The 24407-nt window shown below is 39.7% G+C and overlaps 1 protein-coding gene across 15 annotated transcripts in view; it reads left to right on the plus strand.

Annotated features, from left to right (window-relative positions):
- AOPEP (aminopeptidase O (putative)) overlaps positions 1 to 24407 on the plus strand; it is a 204350-nt gene that overhangs the window by 83131 nt on the left and 96812 nt on the right. For all 15 annotated transcript variants that reach the window (XR_010385753.1, XR_010385760.1, XR_010385755.1 and 12 more), the window contains 5 exons: positions 1080 to 1269; positions 3121 to 3227; positions 8214 to 8316; positions 8435 to 8542; positions 18352 to 18395. Coding sequence is in view for 7 of the 15 variants with exons in the window: in XM_026092442.2 (XP_025948227.2) it covers positions 1080 to 1269; positions 3121 to 3227; positions 8214 to 8316; positions 8435 to 8542; positions 18352 to 18395 (552 nt within the window). In the remaining 8 variants the exon portion in view is untranslated. The remainder of the gene's footprint in view (positions 1 to 1079; positions 1270 to 3120; positions 3228 to 8213; positions 8317 to 8434; positions 8543 to 18351; positions 18396 to 24407) is intronic.

Here is a 24407-nt window from a genome sequence, read left to right on the forward strand (position 1 = left end):
CCTTCTAGCTGGCCGGAGTTGAGCAAACAGCTGAAACGCAGATGGCGGAGGCCTAGGGTTAGCGCGGGAAGGCTGCGCAGGTGACTTGTGCCCTTGAGAGTCCCGTCTGTGGCACCCTTTAACCCCTTGGGTGTTAGTCCTGGAGGGCCCTCATTCTGCTATCCTCCTTCCGTAGAGGTACTTGATTTCAGAAATTATGTAACCGCTGAGGAGTTAATGTCTAATCAGTGTAAACACAGCATAAATTGCCTTACAGCACAACGTGAGTTTGGAACTGCAGCGACTTGCAATTCAGCGCAAGCCTTTTTCATAGCAGAGCAACTGTTCATAGCAGGTCCTCCCCCCCATTTTCTTTTCCTATTGCACTTCAGTTGCAGGGATTTTAATGCATTGGGACGGGAGCAGAGGGAAAGCAGAGTAGATGCAGATTGTGGTGTTCTTGCTTGTTGTGAAATGTAGATGTTTACTGGCTATCTAGCCCTCATTTTGCTCATGTGCTTTTGGTAAAGGATGTTCTCCTTCCTCTTCATCTGCCGAAACCTCTTATCCTCAGATGGTATCTTTTTTAGCTTGTGTTAAGCTGTAACAAGTGCATGTGCTTTGCTATGCGTGGTCTTTGTTGCTTTTGGAGAGTGATTTGTTTTCTTTATAAAACGTTTCTGCTGTATTTATTGCCAGCTTTGATCATTTAACTGATAAATACCTGCTGCCTATATTCGCACCTGCTCATCTTTTATTATCCTGTCTTAAATATAAATGCTTTTATTGAAATAAATCAGCCTTGTAATTTGAAAAATACAGAACTTTTGGGTTAAGTTACTTCTTACAGGTAATAGCAGTTTGACGGTTGAATACAAAACAACTGCTTGGCAGAGTTTTAGTTTGACTCTCTGCCAACCGACAATAAAGTGCAACCTAATTCCTAAAAACGCCTGAGCTATAAACTGTCTGTCATGACCTAGCATGCATACAGTAATAACAGGCTGACAAGGCTAATAAAGTCTAGGTAGTATTATAGCCATGCCTTGCATGTTTTAACAGGTCTATAATGGACTTTGTCCTTCATTCGTGTTGTGCAGCCCCCATATCATCTTCCTGTCGCAGAGCGTGTTACCTGGAGGGCGACATCTCTGTGGAGCACGTCTGTGTCATGAAATTGCTCATGCTTGGTTTGGACTGGCCATCGGTGCTCGTGACTGGACCGAAGAGTGGATAAGTGAAGGGTTTGCCACTTATTTAGAAGATATATTTTGGGCCAGGGCTCAACAGGTAAGGTGACAATACATCACTTCTCCATTGAGTCACGTGGGAATGAAAATTATATACCCTTCTGTCAGTTTTAAACTAAACCCCTTGTGTTATGAAGCTAAGTCTTTCAAAGTGGCACTGGAATTTGCATGCTAACTTGGTTTAAAAAATAATACTCCTTCCTCCCCTATCCACAACGAATGCTGATCTTTACCAAGGTAAAAGTTGGTGCAAAGAATGGAAACATCTGTTTGTCAGTGATTACCTTCCCAAAAATGTACTACTCAAATATTACCATTGAGCTACCAGCAGTTGTTTGGCAGTCTTTCCACTTGTATTGTACTTCTGCACCTGAAATAATCAGTGGTGTCCTACTGTGAATATTGTAATATTCCAGGCACACTGATGCGAATCGTATCTGTTTGCCCTATGAAGAGCCAAGAAGCAGGCCTTGAAACAAAATGGTTGCTGATGGATGGAGCACCAAGGCTTGCACTTTTTTTTTTTTATACCGCCTAGCACAAGTTACCCCCTTCTCAGAGGCTTAGAAATCATAGTCCATCCTAGTCCATCCTAAAGTGTAAAGCTCGCAGATTACATGTCAGCTAGTGAAGTGGTTTTCCGAGCGGATTCTTTTTTGTCATATCTCTGCTCCTTGAAGCATTTTGTGTGTTCATTTCCTCCTATACTTGTGTCAGGCCCTGCTTCTCTTCTCTTCTCCCCTCCGTCTTCTGGGGCATCGTTTAAGTCAGTAGGGCTCCTTGTGTGGAAGAGCAGGTGGGACTGGGAACCGGCATCATAAGCTCTTCTGAGTTTCCATTTTACAGAGGATCAGGCCTGTTTATAGCACTGAATAAAACAGAATTTCTTGTCGCTTTCTGGAGCAAGGAAGAGAGAAAGGCTGTCCAAACCTTTTGCTTTTTCCTTCTGGTCATCCAACTGCTTTCTGCCATTACCTTGAGCATTGCTCCTCTGTTGTGAGCTGCTCACGTTCATCCTACACTTCTGTGAGTTACTTGAAAGCACTTTCACTGTAGCAGGTACCTGTCCGTGTAGCTGAGTGGAAAGGAGTAAGCAACAAAACAGGCTGAGTACTACCCTTGTTAATTTGTAAGGTCAGAAAATTTGTTACTGTTTCTTTTCCTTTTTGGAATTAGTGAGTAATTTTGGTGCTGTGTAATTGTGGGATTAGGAATATGTTCCATACTGCAATTTCAATTGTGACTGAAATATTGATTTAATGCAGGAGAATATGAGCTGTTTTTCCCTTCATCAATCTCCCTTCTTTCCTCCCTCATAATAAAAAAAAGTGCAAGTTAGTTGCTGATTTGTAAGCTGACAACCTGGAATTTATCTCATAAGCATACTTCTCTGTTAATATGGCTTTTATGGGGGAAAATACAACAGGGAGCTTTTACCAGTGTGGCAGAAATAGTAGGAAAGAGGGGTAAAATCAGGACACAAAGCAGCTCTTTGCTTTCAAGGCTGGGAAGAGTAAAGATGCAGCCAGAACCGATATGCCAGGTATCTGTACTGCATGTGCAGTTCACTTATTGCCAGTCACCGAGGGGAAAACAACATGCCTATCTCTCTCCTCAGGCAGAAATATTTAACCGACTATTGATTTGATGTGCCCAGTGAGGCTCCCGTTTCCCTCCGTGCTGCTATTAACTCTTAGAGCAGCAGCCATAATTTTTGTTGTTGCTGCTGTCGAAGGGTGTGGATGCCTGCACCGCTTCCTGCATTTCCTGCATGTTAAAGGGAAGCAAAACAAGTTTCTCTTTCTGCAAAGTATTATTGACTGCTGGGAGACAACAATCAATGATCTGTGGGTTTTTTTTTTTTTTTTTTTTTTTTTGGTATCCTGGGCAGCTGTCACATGATGAAGTAAAAGGGCAGCAGGAATTGAAAGCTTCACTTCGCTGGCGACGACTCAGAGATGAGGTGCAGAACTCAGAAGAAGAGCTACAAGTTTTACGGTAAAGATCTGCCAGTGTAGCATTTGCCTTTGCTGCTTCTCTCCCTCCCTCCCTCCCTCCCTCTGTCTCTCATTCTCTCTCTCCTATTTTCCTCCTTCTGTTTTCTCCCTCTAAAGGACATACATCCAAATCATCTGATTAAATCCACTGCATTTCCTTATTTCCTTCTGAAGAAAAAAGAAAAGTCAAATTAAATTGTCCAGGTTATTCATCTTGTGTGTAATGTAATTGCTTTCCTGCTTGTTAGAAAAAGCTTTCCAAAAATGTGGGGTTTAGTTTGATATATAAAATGTCTCTAAGCATTTTACAAGAGCTTCTATTTGGGAAAAGAGTGAGAGGCCATTTCCTGAACAAAGTTCGCTGTTTGAAGCCATAACAAATTCTTTTTTTTCTCTGGCTGAAGACAAGCACTTGCAGGAGTATGACATGTAACTGCCAAGTTGAATGAAGCTTTTAAAACAAAGGAAAATGCAGGATGAACTATCTAAATGTACTTTCTCTTTAGAAATGACTAATGCTATTTAAACAACATTTTGTTCTTTACGTACCAGATGCTGAGCTCAAGGCTGCTTCTCACATAGCTAAATACATTAGATCAAAAAAGGGTTCTTGCTTTGCTAATGATTTAATAATCTGGGCTGTTCTAATTGGTGTCTTGGGACTTTGCCAGTCTTTTATCTTGAGGTATCTAGAGTGGTTGCCTAACGTCTCCACTGCTTGTCTCCCGCAACAGTCTTTGACCAAGAAAATTGAGTTTGCTAATCTGAACTCCAATTAGCCCTGTACTGACCAAATCACTGAAGTGCAGGGACAGAGAGATTATTCAGAACATCCTCCTATCTGGCACTGCATGCAGTGTGCACGGACCGCGTAAAACAGATTCTTACTAACTTGTTCTCAGAAGCCTCCACTTAAAAGGTTTGTGCAGTATCTAGCTAAGCTGTTTTAGTGCTAGCAATTAAAAACTGTTTCCTAATATCCGGCCAAAATCTTGTTTATTTCAAGTTACGTGGATTTCTTCTTTTCTTTCAACAAGCAGCAGGGAGGAACAAACTGATCACCATCTTCTTTGTAATCCTCTCTTACGTGTTTTCAGAAGACTGTTGTCATTCCATTCATTTAGAGGTCTTCTCTTCTTTATGGGCTTTCTCTCTAGGACCTAAAAGCCTGTTGTGTTTGGGTACTAGGTACTGTTCACCAATGGAGAAATTCTTCCCTGTGGCTTCGTGTCATCCAAAAATGTGTCATCAACTTTGTGTAACTGTAGTGTTTCATTGATCTGCCTTAATTCACATTTACTGATGAATTGTGTGTCACACTTGCAAGCAGAGTCAGTCAAATTATACATTTGCAAGTGTGCAATTTGATGATAGGTATACATACAAAAGCAAGCCTTATCACTAGCTGCCATACAGCTGCTACCAACACAACTACTGATTGACAGAGTCTGAGTTTGTTTGTTTGTTTTTAAATAAATTACTTTTAGCCTGAAAACATTGCTTCTTGTGATAGGGGACTTATCTGGATGTTTGTTTTTCATGTTCAATATTATGGAATTGCATGTGCCTTCTTTTAATTATATAGTTATTTTTAATAAAATGTGCATGTGGTATAACTTTTTAACTTTTTTTTCTAGGGCTAAAATATCCTTTACAGTTTGAGACTCAAGGAGGGTCTATTTATCTGGAAATTGAAACTGAAGTTTTCTGCAAATTTCCACAGTTAGTAGACATCGGTGTCTCTGTAGTTACCATGCCGTACTTGCCTTTTGCATAGTGATATTCTCAGTGCAAATACAAAAGAGTGATAAGTTAGTTTGTGTTTGTAAAACTAGGCCACTAAATATGCACTTCACAAGAGGAACTTGATGCCAGCTTGGGGTTCTGTGAATCTCTGCCTCTCTGATTTCCCTGGTTTCCTGCAGTTGCATCTAAGAAGGACTTTCCACTGGTTTCAGTCAAACATAAATGTTTTCTGCCCCCTCTGTGGCATGAACTTGAATTAGTTCTCTCTTTGCATATTTAGTATTTTTCCTTTCTTCTCAAAGTATGTCAGTATGCTTTCCAGTACTGGTATATCAGGGAGAAAATTTCAGTCTTTCAGTTGTGCTGGATGTGGAGCCTGTACTGGTTCAGGCTTGTGTTTTTATGTAAGCATATTAAAAGTAAATGATAACCTTTCATTTCTTTTTCCAGCCATGTCAGGAAGACAAAAATCAACCAGCCTGCTCTTCCTTAGCACAAACACATTTTTCAGCTACCTTTTTTTTGTTCCCCACTGGACAGTCATGTGTGTTTTTTTTTTTTTCTGTGCTTTCTCCTGACAGCAGGAAAACCCTGTCCACAGTTTGACAGCTGATCCTGTTAACTCGTGATCCAGCAAATGAGCACCTATTATGACTAGGTGAAAGCCACACACCAAACTGATCATCAGCGTTATGTTTCTTCTCATTATGGATATTTGATGCTATGGCCATCTTATGTGGTACCCACGAAAAATGAGGTCGGGTATGAAAGCAAATGATGAGTGTCTTTTTAGCAGGCAACAGCTCTGAAAGGCAGCACAAGCAATTCTTCAGTGTTGAAGAAAACTTACAGCACTGACATGTAGTGCTTACGTAAGAAAAGACTTCAGAGCCCTGTATATTTTCTCGCAGAGTTTGAAGCAAACCTGCAGACATATAATCACATAGGAAAGATGACTCATTTCTCTGGCCAGCATTAAGTCTCTCCTGGTATCAAAACAAGGAAGACTTGAGAAGTGCATTTCTTTCTCTGGAGTGAAGCTGGCACTGAGATCACTTCTTGCACTGGCCTTTGATTCAACTTCTGCCTGTGAATTTTCACAAGGATAAGCCAGTGTTGATACCTATTCCACTTCCTTCAGAAATATGCCGATATCTAAAATCCACCAGGTAGCAACTTGAATAACTTGAATCAGCTCGGCCTTAGCGTTATGCCCAGCTTTATCTACTAGAATAGATGCCAGGTTTGCAGGGCAGTGGAACAATCATTCAGTCTCTGGACCTGCAATGTGTTGTAAGTATACTAAGCATTGCTTTAAATTAGCATGCTGAAGTACTAACTGCACTGCACAGGGTAATGTTCTGAATATTTACACTGTTGCACAGGCATTGTGGGGTCTGTAGCATATATATGTACATGTATATATATACATCCTTTGCGAGAGGAAATTCTTCAGTACCATCAGTCAGATGGGATACTGCTTTCCAGACACCTGCTACACAGGCTCTACACAGGCACTAAGTTGAAGGTGGAAGGAAGGATGACTGCCTAATTTAAAATAATTGTGATTCTGGGAGATGTTTCAGTTTAGCGTGGGTCCTATAACCTGTGCTCAAACTCTGCTTTTCAAAGTCTACAGAACTGAGCTATTTATCATGAGAGAAACAAGGAGCAGTTTTGGTTGTCTCTTTTATACTCAGAGAACAACGTGAAAAGTTGCATATGAAATTCCAACAGGCCTTACTTCCAGGAGACTGATCCGAATGGGGAATAAGCATGCTCCTATCTCCTACTGTGGGCCTGTGATGGTTACAGTGTCTCGAGGAACCAGAGCTACCCTAGGATAAGAAATCAATTATTGATCTCCTTTCATTGTTGAAAGATCTTCCTAGAAAGAAAATCTGAGGTGTAGCATGGGAAAGGACTCTGTTAGGAACAGTGTAAAATTGAATCTGAATTTTCTTTTTCTATTTGATCTCAAATAGTCATCTTTCATCTAGATTTTTCAATGTCAAGTGAATTTGATGTGCCCAGGTCCTAAGCGTAGTGCTTAAAGGGGAAAAAATGGCTTGGCACTCTTGGCAGAACTGTAGTAAGAAGCCATTACAAACAGACAAAAAAAGGAAGAATGTTTTCTGTGAGGCAGACCAAGACAGAGAAGAAAAGAAATTTGATCACTGGAATTAGCTCATGAGCAGCGTGTGGGTGATGCGGTTTGAAGAGTCCTGCGCTGCTGTGGTCTGTGTTGTCCCTGCTCTGTGGAACTGGGGGAAGAGAGCTTCGGTTTCTGAGACTGGCCTTTCGAAATCCACACTTAGAACTGGGGACGTTGCTTTAGTCGCGCAGGCTCCTAAGAAAGACTTGTGTTCTCAGACAGATGGCTAGGATATTTTCTGGATGGAAGATAAAAATACTGAATGACTCTTCAATGCTGTGTCTGCGAAAATACTTCTAAAACGAAGAAAAGAATATTTGCATAGCTTCTCTCTCGTTTTGCTGTGTGCTTGCAAGAGCCTAGGAGTCCTCTAGACTTTACTGATGTAGATTTTTGACATACCAGTTGTTTTGTTACTTTTAAAAATCAGGCAGTCAAGAATTAATTTTTTTTCTAGGCACTATTACCTGTCTGAAACTCTCAAATCTGTGTGTAAGAGGCTCGCTCTCTTAAAACTTCGATCACTTTTCTTGCAACCCGAAACAGCAAAATGAAGAACAGAAAATAATTTCATCTGCAGTGAATGGCATGCGAATGAAAGACATTACTCTTGCAAGTGTAGTTATGTGAGCTGTTGTTAAGCCACTGTTCGGGTGTAAGAAGGGGAGCTCTAGTCGAACAGAATGACTTCAGTCTCCTCCTTTTCCTTTCCCTTCTGTCTGAAATGTCTGTTGTTTTGTTTTGTTCTGTTTCCCTTTGTTCATGAGGTGTCTGTGCACTGTGGAATGACATGCAACATAATGTCATGCTGGCAGTGAAGAGCGTACGCCAACTTAGTGATGCCTCTCAGTTTTACCACAGCTGTCTGGGCAGCTATATACAAAATTGCATTAAAATTATGCAACTCCTTATTTCTTTTTGTTTAAGCCAAATTATTTAACTTGGAGTAGAGAAAAAGACTGAACGAGTGACAGGTGTCTAGAGATACTATGCCATTGACAGTGCTTTCAACTGTAGGAGCATGTAATGTGTGAGTTATTTCTTTACTTTCTTATCCAAACCTTAATTAGTCTGCTGTCATTTCAGGCCCAACAAAGAGAACACAGGAGAAGTGAGTGAGTCTGGAGCATCTGTTGTCAAACATGGTCTTAAGGCAGAAAAAATCTTCATGCAGGTTCACTATTTGAAGGTGAGTGTTGTAAGCTGTTTTTTGTTGGAATTGATTTGCTAATATTATGAAGACTTCTTTCTTTTAGACATCAGCTAATTCATAGCTTCTTCCTTGTTCTTGGCTTAATTTCTTGCAGGGTTACTTCCTTTTGCGGTTTCTGGCAAGGACGATAGGAGAGGCTTCATATCTTGCATCATTAAGAAAATTTGTCCATAAGTTCCACGGGCAGCTTGTCCTTTCTCAGGTACTCTGCTTTGGGTTCTCCTTACTTTCTGAAAAAAACAAAAGAACTAAATCACTGGTTTTGGTTATGGTGTGAAAAGGGAACAGCAATTGTAACTTGGCAATACTGGTGAAACCCCTACCTTCTAGGGGGCAGTACCTCTCTTCTGGGTGATGCATAAATCTGACACTCTGCTTGTGTCTGATTTGTAAACAATGGATGGAACTTTTTTTGAAAGTATCAGCCCAGTACTCTGAAAAGCCAATATTCATAGATGATTTCTATAGATGAATTCATAGATGGTTTCATAGATGTTTTCAAAGATAGTCATTTACTGTACTGGAGTTGTCTGCTGTACTCTCTTGACTACTGAGTTTGGGTTGTGGTTAGTCAGTCCTTTCCCAGATACCTCTCTTTCTGCTAGAAGAGAAACACAGAGTAGGAATGTAACTGAAAACTTCCATAAATAGTAACAGTGTGTGCGTATTGCTTTCTGACTTTATTTCCTTCCTCCCTGCTTGCTGCTTCATTCAATGCTTAAAATTGCACAGCCTGTTAACAGGACAGTGTCTTTTCCACCAAGTCAGTGTCCCATCACTCTGTGGCCTTATACCCACCTTTAGTACAGTCTCATCACAGCCTCTGTATAGGATTCCTCATCATGGTCTGTACTCCCACCCTTTCTTTCTAAAACATTCTTCTGTCTCTCTGTTGCTGAAGAATTAATCCACAAGGGATATTTAAGATGTTTCCTCTTTATTTCAATAGACTTTCCTGCAGTAGCTGCCCACTCTTGAGAGCAATATTTCTCCTAGAACAGGATTTCTTCCTGGATTGGTGAAGGCTTGGCTTTTAAAAATAAAATAAAATAACATTGAGTTAGGAATCAGGATATGCTCTCCCCAAGTCCAACTAGACATACTAATCACTTGAGCTACAGCCTTAGCTTGTTCTCTTCCTGACACAAATGTTGTATAATTATTTCATGCAAAGTAGAACAGCTTCAGAAGGAAAGATTGAGCAAACCACACCACGGAAGCAACCATTAGGTAGAGCATCCACCTGGGGTTATAAATAGAAGTTTACCTTCCCCCAGGCCTTTCTGAAGGAGTCCTCTAACCACTGGTTTTGTTATTAAAGGAGGGACTGTCTTGTCCTTCTCTATTTTGTTTTGAGAAGGGATGACGTAACTCTGAACCTAAAGTTCTAGGAAACCTTGTCACTGGTGATGAAACCAGCTTATTCCCTGGCACTGCAGTTTGTTGCTTCTTTAGTGTTGCAAGCACAACCATTCGTAGAGGTGTCTGTGAACTAGATCGTTAAAGAGATCACGGTTAAAAACAGGCCTGGAGCGAAAGGCACAACATGACAAACAGAAGAACTAGAAGATGGCAGCGTGATAGGAGTGAGGAATAGCAGAAGAGAGCAGAAAAGGGATACGAGTGAATTCTTGAAGTTAGTTTCTTCACTGAAGACTCTCTTTTTGGAATACGTTTTAAACTGTAGAAAGGTTTCAGGATGGTGACCATCAGAGAAGAGTCCTCAGATCTTGAGGAGACGAGGTCTAATGCACTTCTGTCTTTTCTGGCTGCAGTGGGTCTTTGCTCAGTGTGCTGGCTGTTCTGGATCTCATCCTTAAAGACATATCTGTCCCTGTGTATTTTACAAATAGCCCACAGACCTGTGGATTCATTTGGATGTCAAGTTACCCAAAAGGGAGGCATAGTAGCTCTACTGCAGCAACTCCGGAGGAACACTCAGGGTGTTAAGGGAATTAATGTTTCCACTGCTGTGGCTGTTTCCTGTGCCATGTCACCGAGACCCTGAGCGGTTATATTTGGTGCACTGTGGAAAGTGCCGGTGACTATAGCAGCCTCATCTGTACTAGAGTGCCTAAAATCATGAATGTGGCGCTTCACTGTTACACGGCTGGAAACTTTTTGAAAAATACAGAGATCCTGAAGTTGCTGAAAGCAAGAAGCAGCGCAGTGCTTTAATCTGCTTGTAAGAAAGGTGCTGATGTTTTTGTGAGGAAAAGATTAGCTGCTTAGGTCTCCTGCTTGACATGAAATCAGTTGTCAGTAGACTGCGTAAGTACTGCAACCTGTTAGAAGCCCTAGCACATTATCCTGTTAGTCACTGTAGCTAGATACCATTGCAGTGGAACTGCTGGTCTACTAGTGGTTTCTCCTTTTGCCCTGTATGCTGCTGTGAAATGTCAATTTGCAGACTAACTCTAGTCTCACAAGCTGAAATACTGCATGCTGTAGTACATAAAAGCAACTGTTTTTGGTAATTGAATAAAAATATGCTGAGTATTTTTTATTGAAGCAAGAGTAAGAGATGCTTTTATTTAAAGTTTCTTAGGCTACTTTTTACTTGAATATGTGCAATATGTGCATAGCTATGTGCTTAGCTTAGATCAAAAATATATACTTTCCTTCTTTTGAAGATATTTGTTTTGGTGGAAGTAGAGCTGTGTGGTACACAATAAAAGCTGTATAGTGTACTATGAAAGTATACTGGTTGTGTGCAATAAATATTCTTACCTTGAGTGCAATGCTTGGAACACTCCTAGATGGCTGTGCTTGAGAATCAGGTATAAATGGGTCACCAAATCATAGTGATGCTTCATGTGCTTTTGCCTTGTTTCATTGCAGCCTAAATCGAGCTCCCCTTGAAACTGCTGGAAAGAGTCAATCTACAGCGTAGGCAACTGTGTAATAACAATTGCACGGCAAGACTGAAGTTTGGTCGCTATGCTAAAGAAAAAAATGCATAGGGGATAGGCTGTATCAGACTGTAAATGTATTGACTTTCTCTGTAAGAAATCTTAGCTTAAAGGTTATATTTATGTAGGTATCTGCTATAGGTAGATAAGCAATCACAGTAGGAATTGGAAATGCAGAAGCAATGGAGCAAATTTAGTACACAAAGTTTATTATTCAAGTTCAAGTTCTTCCTTGAACAAACATGCTGTCAGCATTTAAATGAGTAAAAGATTTAAAATAAATAGAGGTACAAGTGGTAAGTTTAAATATTGTGATGTTGTACTTTCACCTTGTCCAAAATAATTGTAAAGGTTCTGAGCCTTAGGAATTGTGGGGAAGAGGGAAAGTAAAAACAGTGAAAATAATTGCCCACATTCTGAATACTAGTCTTGTTTTCAGTGGTGTTTGTAGTATTTTTCCTAGATGAGAGCTGCAGGTGCAAGGAAATGACTTCAGATGTGAAACATTAATCGGTTTGCTTTTTTCCTTCATTTTGATTGCATGCTCAGTATGTTTTTAATAGTAGTTTTTGTTTATTTTAGTTGAGTTAGCAACAGACGAGTAAAGCAAGTCTGGAATCTTTGAGAGGGATTTAAAAAAAAAAAATCTTCCATTTTTCTTTCTGTGGGAGAATTCACTTAGTAACTGCTTTAAATAAACTTTTAAAACAATGAATGGAGAGTTACTGACTATAAATAAATAGAAAGGAGCACACGTTGCTGATGCTCCTAACGCAGTTAAAGCTATTGTTCAGTTTGATACTGAAATAAGAACACCTTGAGAATTGAATTGTTTGCAGACTTTCATTTTTATCTACTATAATAACAACCCAAGGTCTGTTGCATTTGCCCATTCTGATACTTATAATTTGCTATAGTAAAAAGACAGTTAAGGCAGCTCTTCAAAAAATTACGATTTATGCTATGCTTGAAAGCTTTAAAGGCACGTGTTGTATACGTACAAACCCCTGTGTGCATACCTACATCAGCGTGCTCCTGCACAGCCATTTGCATAGGTACGCAGCATCGTTGTCAGTTTTCTACGAGGAACTGGTACCCGCGCGGACCACTCATCGTCCATGTATTTGCTTGCAGAACCCTCGGAGCTAGAATTGGAAGTCTCAGCATGCGGCGCACTCGTATTTTGCCATACCAACCTCTAGAAACTTTTCTTTAAGCAAAAGTTTGTCTAAAAATTTCTCTCCGGCGCTTGGCCTCAGCCGTCCCACGCCTGCCAACCTGAGAGCTGCAGCGGAGCGCCGCTGATGTCAGCGGGGCTCGGCGCCAATTCTGGCGCCCGGCCGCCCGCAGCAGCCGGGAGCACGGGGGTCTCTGCCTTCTGCACTCCCGCGGGCTTGGAAAACAGAAAAAGGCAGGGTAACGTTATTCAGATGGAGTCAGTTTTCTGTCCCAGCTCTTGCACGAGTGAGGAGATTCCTCCTTTTTGTTGCTGGCTCAGCCCTGTGCAGCCTTCATTCGGTTTCCTGATACAGACACGCAATGGGACAGTCTTTAATTACTGTATGATCACAGTCCCTTCAGCTCCCCTCCACCCCTCAAAGACCTTTGCCTCATTTATGTGGAGTAGGTGTTGCTCGCACATGAAGCAGCTGGTCGGTATTTTGTTCTCTGTTCATTGTTCACTGCTTGGCACCGTGCTTTATTTACTGTACAGTATGCTTTTCCTTCTGGGTAACTCTTTAAATTTTAACAAGAATAGGGAAATAAAAAAAAAAAAAGTTACCTCTCTTGGTCAAACATTTTAACCTGAGATTAACTATATCTAAAATACTTACGTATATGGCAATTGATTAGTATATAGACTAGTTAATTATATTGCACATTTTAACAACCCATTGTGTTAGTATATATCTTATCCCTATTTCAGATGCAAATATCTTGAAAGAAGGAATGATGGATTATGTTTGAAGGGTAACTAAGATTGGGTGAATAAAAGTGATTCATATATTATAAGGCAGTATTATTTTTCTTTGTGAGAAAACTTCCTATTTCTTTTTTCTGATGTACTTTTCTCAAAATAAGGTTAACTATGCATTTTAAAGGACAGAGAAAGAACACAATGCAGTAGAGCTAGAAATGGGACTGGAGAAGTCAGCAGAAAGGAATGAAGCTGGGAGGACCCCAGATGTTTTATAATCACATCTAATACAGATGACTGATTTAAAAAAGTTAATTTTGTCACATATTTTAATATCCAACGATATAGATATATAAAAATCCAAGTAGCTTTTGGTATTTCCTGTCCCAAGTACAAAGATCTTAAAAGAAGCGGTAAGTTGTGCAAGTATAATAGCCTTCTATCAGGAAAGCGTCCCATATATCTGAAAATGTGTCCTGGGCCTTTCTGAAAAATCATTCCCATAGTTTCCGAACTTACCAAGTTTTGAATTTCAGTCTTCAACTATGGAATTTTTTTTTGCATTTCCACTTGTGTTATAGTAGTCTCTCACTTCTCTGCTCAGCTAAAGTTTTCCTGTTTGCTCAGCTTCCATTTAGCATCCTTGAGGCTTAAAATTACATGGTAGCTTGTTGTGCAATTCAGTTTGATAGGAAAAAAGATTAACTCTACAATTAAATTCTGACCAGAGCAAACAGACAAGGGAGCACTCCCAAAGCATGTGGATTTTATTTGTGCCTGCTGAATCACAGCTCCAGCTTTTCTTTGATTTAGTGGAATATATTTTAAGTAATCATAGTCAAATGCGTCTCCTATATGATTTTCTGCTGGATAATCTTAAACCAAAGTCCAAAGAATGATTGAGGGTTCTGTCTGGAATCGTCGGTATAAGACAGGTATAAAACATAGTTCTTCATCTTTTTCTCATGTGTGTATGTGTATTCTTATATGTTTATACATATAAAATAGAAGGAATCTGTGTTTAATTCAAATTTTTAGGCAGTGGTATATTTAGTATTGGTAATGGACAGTGAGAATCTGTGTATTTTCTGAGGAAATTAAAGCAATTCAGTTGAGTCTGAGACAACACAGACTCCAGGGTCAAAATGCTTGGAGAAGGCATGTTCCAACTGGATGCTTTCGTTTCCCTGCCTGGAATCTAGGTTGAACCTTCCCACCAATAAGGCAAGGAGGAATGCAAACACGTTTTCAGTAAATTAAGTGATAATCAACATAATTCCTCCAACTTATCTGTTCCAGGAATGGGCTTACCTGCTCTAAGGTGTTTTGATATGCAGGAAGTGGTAGATGTTATGTGTAAAAGACCTAGGGCTCTGACGGAAGCCCTCTTAGACATATAGATGGGGTAAGTTAGGACTTGCTTCCCTTAGTTATTCACCCTGTACGTAAGAGGACAAGTATACTAGGTTTAGCTGGAGTGGTTCAGTCTTGTTTGTTAGCTTAGACTTATGATGAAAGTTGCTTTGTGCAAAACCACTGGATTCTGAATTTGGGCAGCTCAGGCAGAGATACAAGACAGTAACCTCAGGCAGAGAAGGGGGGAGAGGAAGGACATCCAGGGGCTGCTGTCACCTTAAAAGTCTACAGGAAAGCTTTACCAGAAGATGCTTGTCAGATCGTCTAGCATGCTGTGTTTTCCTGGTTGCCGTGACTGTTGGTCATTTTGCTGTAGGGAATTGCCAGTAATCGGAGTGCAGTTCATTGGCAAGGGATAAAGAGGCAAAAAAAAATCATCTTTTAGATGGAGCTAGTCAGTGGCTCTGTAGCCTGGGGCTTAAGCTGTTGTCCTGTCTGGCTACAGATTGCTGCCTGATAATAGAGCATAAAGCTGGAGAGTCTAAAAATGCTCACTCTGATAGGAAGTTGTAGTCTTTGGAGGGGGATTCTGGGCTTGTTACCAAAACCTCATAAGGAAGATTTCAACATGCTGCTGATTTTGTTAAATAAAAGGCAGGAAGATGAATGGGGAGGGAATTCAAAATAATCATGATCCTAGGAAGGATGCTTATTTGTATTATACATACTTTACCCCCTAAAAGGGATGAAGTAACATTTACCATTTAGTTAAGTCATTTACAAATTCTGTAATTGTTGGGGTAGTTAAACTTTGAGTCTGTAATTTCCGTAAGAAACTGGATGTAAATGCATTTGGAGTTCATTTGTTGCCAACTGAATGTCCTTTTAGATATATCGCTTCTAGTCATGAAATCTCCATTTCTTCTGTCTACCTCCATTCATATTGCAGTTAGAGAATTTAAACGAAATTGTGTATTGGTCATAGAGTACTTGAAATATGATTTCAGTTTTCCCACAAAGAGGAGGCTATTATCTGCCTTTTAATATTCTGTGTTCCCCATTTAATATCAACATGTGTGAACAGAGAGAGGTATCTGTCTGACTCCCCACAACAGTTTAAGAATAGAAACATCCTAGTGGCTGTTAGAATATAAGAACTGGCATTATCATACAGTGTCTTCAGCGACGGAATAAAAGATCTTCTCAACCCAGATTTGCCTGCTTCCTGCTTCAAGTAGCCTCCATCCCCAGTTCCTCAAGGTTACTTCTCTCAGCCTGCTCCTCAGTCGTTAGGTCCCTGCTCTTCTTTGACTCAGACATGCCACATTTATTAGCAGTGCAAAGAAACTCTCTCCTTGATCTCAATTCACACTCTGTTTCCGGATTTGATCTGGTCAGCAGCAGCCCAGAGTTGCAGTTGTGAGGAAGATTGTTGGCTTCAGTCTGGAACATGGTGAGAGTAGACAAGAGTCTTCAGGGAATTTAGTTATGACAGTCTCGCAATCCTTTGTGAACATGTGCAAACTCATTTTTCAAAGACTTCTTCAGTTTGGCCAAATGTGAATAAAATTCCACACGCTGCAGAATAACAGCTTCCGTATATAGGGAAATGTTGTTTTCTAGCCTCTAGGTTTCCAGCCCAGAAAAAACAACAGAAGTAAGTAGGGAAGGTGAGTTTATTTAACAATATAAATATAACTTGATTTGGTAATAATGCAGCACTGTGGTGGCATGTGATTACTAACTTATATTTTCTTTCTGGCTTCACTGAACTAGTTGTAACAGAGAAGAAAAAAACACAATATATTTTGTTTTGTGATCTGATTCAGCATTTATTTGCCCTGGCCATATCACGAGCCTTGTTTCAAAATGTAAGGTCACTAGAACCTCTTAAAGAAAATGCCATCAAAATTTATAAACAGCACATTATCTCCTAACTTTGCTCTTGGGCACTTCTGAACCATTTTATCTGAGAGGGAAGAAAAAAATAGCCTGAGGATAAAATTTCAGTCCAGATGGTTAAAGTTTGGCAAAGTTATATGCAACTGAAAACTCAGACCCATAATGGGATGTGTCAGGCAGACTTGATAATAGGCAAATGTTAAAAGACATGCCAATATGAGGTAAGTGATAATTTGTTATTCTATTCTGTTTTGGAGCATTGAAATAGAAGCAGTTAAAATAAGACCAAAAAAGATTAATTCTAATTTTAAGAAAGTGTGTAGAACGATTGTTAGCGCTTTATTCTTAATAGTTATTTGGAGAAATGAAGACAGCCTTATTCATGAAGCAGATGTTTAATTTCACAGTACAATATACAGAATATAAGAACACCTCTAGTATCAAAGCTGTCTTCAAGTGGACCATAGGATAGATTATAAAACATTGATGCAATCTTATCAGGGATTCTGGTTGAATTAATGTATACAAAATTCTATGTAAAATAGTGTCAAGGATAAACAATATTGCTTTTCAGATGCTTCATTCTTGAAATAACTCTAATGATGGTCTCTTCTCCATTTTTTCATATTCTTTATTTCCCTGGAAGTTTAGTCTATGCCTCCAGCACAGCTTCCACAAATGGAAGGAGTCAGTAATTCTCTACTGACGTACAGAATAACGGTACAGAACTGCAAGTAATAATATGAACTAAGTGGATTTTGCAGTGCATCATCATGTCAGAAATACGCTGTAGTTGGGCAGAGCCATCCCTATGTAGCTAGCACAGTTAATGATAGCAATCTTGCCACAGCAGCACTGAGCTCAGCACTGTGTAATTCACCTTTCTTCATAAGCAGATTTTGCAGGCAACGTGACCTAGCCTGGACCTCGGTCATAATCTAAAGGAGAAAGACTAAGTGTTACCAATAGTTTCAGTTTGAGGAGTCCCTTCTGACTGCAAGTAGTTGCAATCAGAAATCAGCCTGCACTCGTACATTGCAGTGAGGAACATCATTAGGCTATGAAACTTGTCTCCACAAAGATTAACATTAGTAAAGTTGATACATTGCTTTATAAAATAGCATATAAATGGAGAGTTCATATTAATAATTCCTCTTTCTATGCGGTTGTTGAGTGGAACAAAGCAGGTAGTGCATCATGTCAAAGTGATTGTCCTTTGAATTAGATCGTGTACAGCATGAGGTGCCGTTGAGTGATGTCAGGTGTAACCTATAAAGAGGGCATATCATACTGTTACAAGTGAGGATGATGGTAATACTGTTCCACTGGCCTAGCACTTTCCTTCTAAATCCAGGAAAAAAAATTCTAGCTACTTTTTCTTTGAGGAGTTTCATTCCATGGTTGGTGTGGTTGACAGCAACAGCATGAATTTTATCAGGGAGTGAGGAGCAGGTGCGGTCCTTAGATTAGATATGCACCAAAAGGAAAAAAAGCATGTGGTCATGCAATTAAAGACTGTGATAACAGAAGCATGTTGGAGGGAACATAAAGGACAGCCTTAATTCTGGTGTTTTGTAGCTTTTGAGTATGTGAATCTGCAGCCTTTAACAGTGCTCCTTTAATGTAGTTTGTGTGTGTGTATTATAGATTAAATAAAAATGGGAACGTAGGATTGTGTTAAAATAGCAGGCTTTTCAAGCCCATTTTCTTTCAATGTTGACACTTTTTGCTTGAGTGGGTTGGAAAACTGACAAACATAATGTATGTTGTATAAATAATTGAGCAGCATAACACCATAGTGGATATATAAACTTCTTTCTTACCATTCTGCGATCTGCAGTGCTTAAATCCAGTGCTGGTTCTGTAGACACAGGGATATCGCTTGATAAACATACTAACTGTGGTGCTTTGTTCATTTTCCAGGATTTTCTTTACATGCTGTTGGAAGACATCCCTGAACAAAAAGAGTAAGTGAGAAGCAGACTAGAAAAGCTACAGAAGAAAGTAGAAATTGGGCCTAACTATCTGTTGTGCTAGCCAGAAGTAGTAGCTGAGGTTCTCATTTAGTATTGTTCAGAGTTTTGTTTTTTAAATGCATGTGTGTGCGTGTGTCTGTGTATGTCTCTCTTTCTCTGAATTCTCCTACATGTGAAACACACACGTGAGACTTGCTGTGATGTTGCTATCCCATGCTCCCTGCCAGCAGCGCCTTTAACGCCTTTAGCGCATGTTAATAGGGCAGTGGTGAGGTCTGATGTTTGCTATGTGCTCTGAAGTGCCAGGCCCAGCTGCTCAGCTTTATCTGTGATCCTCCCACCAGCTGCCGCTGGCACATGGCACCCCGGAGCGGGGAGGCCAGACCGCTGCCCTGCATCTGGGAAAGCACAGAAGATGCTTTCTCGCAAGCGGGAGCCCCTTCCTGGCCCCTGCCTGTCGCACAGTTTGTCAGATGGGGGAAAGATGGAAATCCCGAATGGAAATAGTGTTAAGTGCCTCACACGCTCTTCAAAATCCTCCTGCGTGTGACCGGCTGAAGATGATACAGCTAGTCTGGAGCAGAGCTTTGAGTTCACCCCTGCTTCTTTGCTGGCTTGCTCTGGCTACTGCAGACTGCAGGTGCAGGTGCTCGTGGTAGTGGAGCTTGGCAGATGATGATTTCTTCACATAGTTCATTCACTTGAAAATGCGGTTTGGGGGAGCAGGATTCCAGAAGTCTTCGTAAATTTGGGTGAATGGTTTTTGCTGAAGAAAAGGGAAGAGGAAAGTCAAATGTGTTGAGTTTTTTAGTGAAATGCTTTTATTGTTCATTTCAAAATACTTTCATTTGATTTTTTTCTTTCAAAGTTGTTTCTATTTAGAAGCATTAAAATGTCATAGGGAGGAAAAAAGATTATAAAAAACATGAATATTTTCTTTTCTTGAAAGAACTTCTTTCGTTTTCAGTTGTTTCAAGAAAAAAGATTCTTTCTAAGTAGTCCTTTCAAACAGCAAATAAGAAAATCATTTACTTGCAGCAGTTCCCCTGTGAAGATGGAAGAGGTAATGTCCTTTTTTTTCCCTCACCATATTTGCATAACCTGTGACTACCAGCATTAGTTGAGTGAAGGAAATAAAGGACGTATTCTCTGCCAAATGTGCTTCACATGCATGCACACACAATAATACTAATAGCAAAGTGTGTCATCTTGACAGTTTAAGAGATTTCTGCATATGTTGGAGTAACTGAATTCATGCCTCCTGCCAAAATGTGTGCATGGGGAAATACACTGTAAAAAATGGGCAATTTGTAGTTGTGGACTTTTTAGAGTCTGGGTAATTGTTTCACTCTTCTTACACTCCACAGTGATAGAAATAGAATTTGTAGCCATGGTTGAGTAACCCAGATGTAGTGAGCAAAATAGTAACAATATCTCCCAGGACAGAAACAAGATAGAAGAGAGATTTTAAATATACTACTATTCTGTATCTTCAAGGTGTAGATTTTCTTTAGAATGATGGCCTGTAAAACTTGTGGCAGGGAAGCTAGTTATCATTGAGATAATGTGTTTTGTGGTATCATGAATAACATGTGGCATGTTACTTTTTTTCAAGGATATATTTTGAGGTGCTATTTTGTTTACATTATGTGATATGGGTTTCCAGCCCAAAAATAATCAGGGAAAAGAAATGGAATATATGGGGAAGTGAGTTAGTTATCGATATGAGTATATGTAGCTTTATTAATAAAATCTCCATTTTCCTTCCTTTTTTCATTTGTTTCTGCAAAGCCTAAACCTAGTACAAAGCCTTATTTGAATAAGGCATCTGGTTTTCAGCCTAGGTACGTGCCAAAATATTTAAACCTTCAGTGAGAGCATTGCAAAGGAAGTATGGCTCCATTTGATTTGCATCACCCTCGAATGTATGGACAAAATTTCAGATCTTTGGTAATTTATATTACAACCAGACATAGTATATCCGAATTTATCTACTGCCAAAATTACCTTGGGTAAGGATATCAACAGAGTAATAGAACATCTGGACAGACAGGAGGCCTTTATTTCTTATCTGCCACAAAGATGCTTATCCGCTCTTCAGTGCACTCTGTTGTTATTATACAAATAACATATATATGTTAAAATTAAGAAAAAGCTCATTGCTTGAAAAATATTAAGCAATCGAACATCCTAATGTTTGTAATAGGGACTAGCCTGAATAATAATAATAAAAAAAATAGTAGGATGGAAGCAAGCCAAATTCTAGTCTCCTCTGTGGCAATAGAGGCAAGCTGGTGTAGCTAAAGAGTAGAATTTGGCTTATGGGAGGCTTTTGCAATGAGAACAGCATTAACATTGGCAGAAAGCAATCATACAACAGTGTGGAAATCTTCTCTAATCATTACCTTGGAGTAATGCTACATGAATTTTCTGCTATTGGATACACCAGGCTATATCTAAAAGATTTTCATTCTTCCAGGGCTTAAGGCCTTTAGTTTTTAGTTACTGGAGAATTTTTTTAAGACATTCCCAGCGATGAGCAGTTCAGAGATGCAGGCGTAACCTCTTAAGTATCAGTCATTGATTTTTTGCTGGCTTTTGTACCCAGAGGAGGAGGATTATATGCCTAGTTTATGGGGCTACTTCCATTCCTGTTCTGACTCAACGTTGATGGCAACTTAGCTAGAGGAATGCATTGTCCAGGACAGGATCCTTCTGTTTCTGGACTGTGGCTGAATAACAGCGTGGGACAGGCCTAGCACCACCTTTTTGTCCTTCAGAATCTCCTAACTTGCCCTTAAGACAGATTTCATCTGTTTATGAAAGGCTAATGGCAAGAAAGGCAAACAACTATCTACCTGGTTAGTCCTGCTCCTCTGTTTCTAAGGCCTTTCTGCTATAAAATGCACTGGCTATAGCCCTGCATTATCTTGGCCATTCTGCAAGAAATCCATGCTACTTCCCACCTGCGACTGAGGCATCTTATTTCCTGATATGTAATTTGAGAATCGATTACAGTTTATCTAAAAACCAAACCCAACAACAACAACAAAAAACCTTCTTTTCTGTCCGTTGTATATCACGGTGCACTAAATTTGATCGAAACTCCCAGTGGTTCTCTTCCCCCAAGGCGCTCAGCCCTTGCTGTAAACTGATCCTCTCCACATCTGCCCAGCATGTGAGCCATGCAAAGACGCCGTGTTTCTAAGGCCTGGTAACAGAGCATGAGTTTCACCATCCTCAGATAAATCAGAGTTGCAGCTGCTTGTGCTCTTTATGACTGCAAATCTTTTTGAGCAGTTCAGTTCTGCTCTTTGGGTTTTTCTGTTGGTATTTTTTATTTAACTTGATTCAATAAAATAAATAAGAGGACTAATAAAGCTATGGTTTTAATAATATGCGATAGACAAAGGAAAGCTTGTGTTACGGCTCTGATATTCGTACTGTAAATAACTCAGGCTTACTAACCACATTCCTTGGGTATCTTTAAAATTTGCCAATTAAGTACTAAATAATGTTAAAATAATGCTGTAATTTCAAAATACTCAGCTACACAGGTATATCTGTCTCCTCCTTTCATACTTCCTTTCTTAGTTACTCCTGTGGAAGGCTACTTGTCACAAAGGTAATGATTTTCACAGAGACAAATAGCTGGTAGGCATCCAGCTCCCAAAGTAAATCGTTGCGAAAGATTTTTTTCCTATGTTTTTTACACCTACTTTTTTTTTTCTTGTAAGCCAAAACATATATGCTGGATAAAATTAAAAAAGAAAGGCATCTATACTGGATTAAAAAAAAAAAAAAAAGAAAAAAAAAAAAAAAAAAGCAGGGGGCCAGGAAAAGTCTGGAGGAAGCTATGGGCTGTTGATAGAATGACTAATCTCTCATGAATCTTGGATTTGGTCCTAACTACACCTTATTATTTAGCTGGGATGGCGCACTTTGAAAATGGTTGATGTCAATTAACATATATACCAGATGAAGAAAATATGGTCAGTGAAGTATTTTCAGGATATGGCAGATATGCATAAAGTTTCTAGAATGCCTTGGGGCCCAATGCAATGAAAGCCTGCTATATAGAAATCTTTTATAATACTAACTCTGAAATTATCATTAGTATGGTACAGAACATGCTTTCAGAGGCCTTCAGTGAGGCCATGCACAGGATGTATGCATGCTAGGAGATCATTCTTAGGCTGACCAGCTTATAGTCTAAACAAATAGACAAGGAAGGAGATAACGGATGTACTAGCATTCTCATTTTACAGCAGGGAACTGCAGTACAAAGCAGTTTTAAGAACTTGCCCAGTCTTGCAAGAACTGTTACAGTGCTAATCAATTGAACCCAGATTACCATGGCCCCATACAGTACCTTAACCAAAAAGCCAGTCAGGAAATCAAACACACACCAGATTTAAGTCCTTACAGGTGCTGAAATGCAACATAAGCAGGTGGTAAGTGCCCTTTCTGAATATGGATGCTTTACTGAACTGCAGCCTCTATAAATACCAGGCTTTGTGTCCTTTCTCTAGGACATTTGTTTTGCAGTATCAGTCTGTTTGTGATATATTTTTGGGGCTCAATCCAAAGCCCAACAAGTTAGTGGAATTCTTAAAGGACTTCACAGTTCTTCAAGGCAGACCCTCAGTCATGTTCAGATTACATCTTTGCAACAGTCAACACATTACTAATATGTTTGGGGGGGAAAAAAAGTGAATGCCAGGAGTAGGGTAAAAAGAGTTGCTTTTTGGATGGGTACTAAGAAGAATGTCCCAAGTTTAAAAAAAAAGAAAAAAAGAAGTGAAAGCAAGCTACCTAGTCATATGGCGAGGGTTTAGCTGAAGCCGAGGGCGCTGTAGGCAGAGATGGCAGCCTTGTAGTCTTTGCCCTTGAGAAAAGCGTCAAAGTTTCAGGAGAGGCTGCGCAACTTACGGGTGGTGTTTCTGGCTGGACTAGCGTGCTGTCGGAGCAGTGCAATTCCCTTCAGTACTATAAGCTCCTTTCAAAGGCAGTGTTTTGAAATGAGCTGCTGTTGGCTCTAAAGGCCACAGAAGGTAGATTGACCAAAGGTACTACATAGCAAGTGGAGTTTTATTATTTTGCATAGCTTTTTCCAAGAAAATCTTGCCCTTTAAGTTTAACTTAGGTTCTGAAAAAATCATGGAAAAAACTGGCGTTGTGAAGCTGTGTTTCTCATCCCTAGGTAAAAAAAAAATTAAATACACAAATAAGGGTATTTTCCATAGATGCTCGCTCTGGTTCAAGTTTTGATTCATGCAATAACAAATAAAAAAACCCAGTTATCATGATGATGTTGCTTGAGACAGATAAGCAGATCAGGAGGTATCCAACCTACCTTTGGCTATATAAAATTTGGGAGTCTAGTTTAAGCTAGTCCTGTATATGTTTTCTGTAGTAACTGGACAGAAATAAAACCTCAAGAAAGAATGTCATGCTATCCCAATGTAAGTGAACTGACTGTCTCTTTGGAGATGCTTTTCTTTCTCTCCATTATCTGTGGAAGAGACTCAGCTAACTAACTTAGACTAGACACCAATTTGTAGAAGACTGTAGTAAGGTAAAGGTAATTATACTGAAGGACCCGGCACTCAAATGCTCTAAATTTAACAGACTTGCACAGATAGCAAAGTACTACTGAAAGCTGAGCAATTCTGGATGTAAGTAATTCACTTGAACATGGAACAATACTCTGTTATAAGCCTGTTGTCTATGTTTGGTTATGTGTAGAAAATGAATTTCCATAGTGATCAGACATGCGGAATGGTAATTTCCTGAAAATGCAGAATCTTGGCTGCGTAGAAATGCTTCTGCTCTGTGATTATTTAAACCACATGATTTGAGGGATTTTTTTTTCCTGTGCCAGTCTAGTGTCTCCTAATGTTAAAGAGATACTTTGACGTACAGATTTAGTGAAAGGGGAAGATTCATGTGTCTCTGTGGGAATTGTTCTCCCTCCTGGGACTCTTTAAGCCACCTCAGCCT

This window comes from Dromaius novaehollandiae, chromosome W (assembly GCF_036370855.1).
Source record: "Dromaius novaehollandiae isolate bDroNov1 chromosome W, bDroNov1.hap1, whole genome shotgun sequence".
Taxonomy (NCBI): domain Eukaryota; kingdom Metazoa; phylum Chordata; class Aves; order Casuariiformes; family Dromaiidae; genus Dromaius; species Dromaius novaehollandiae.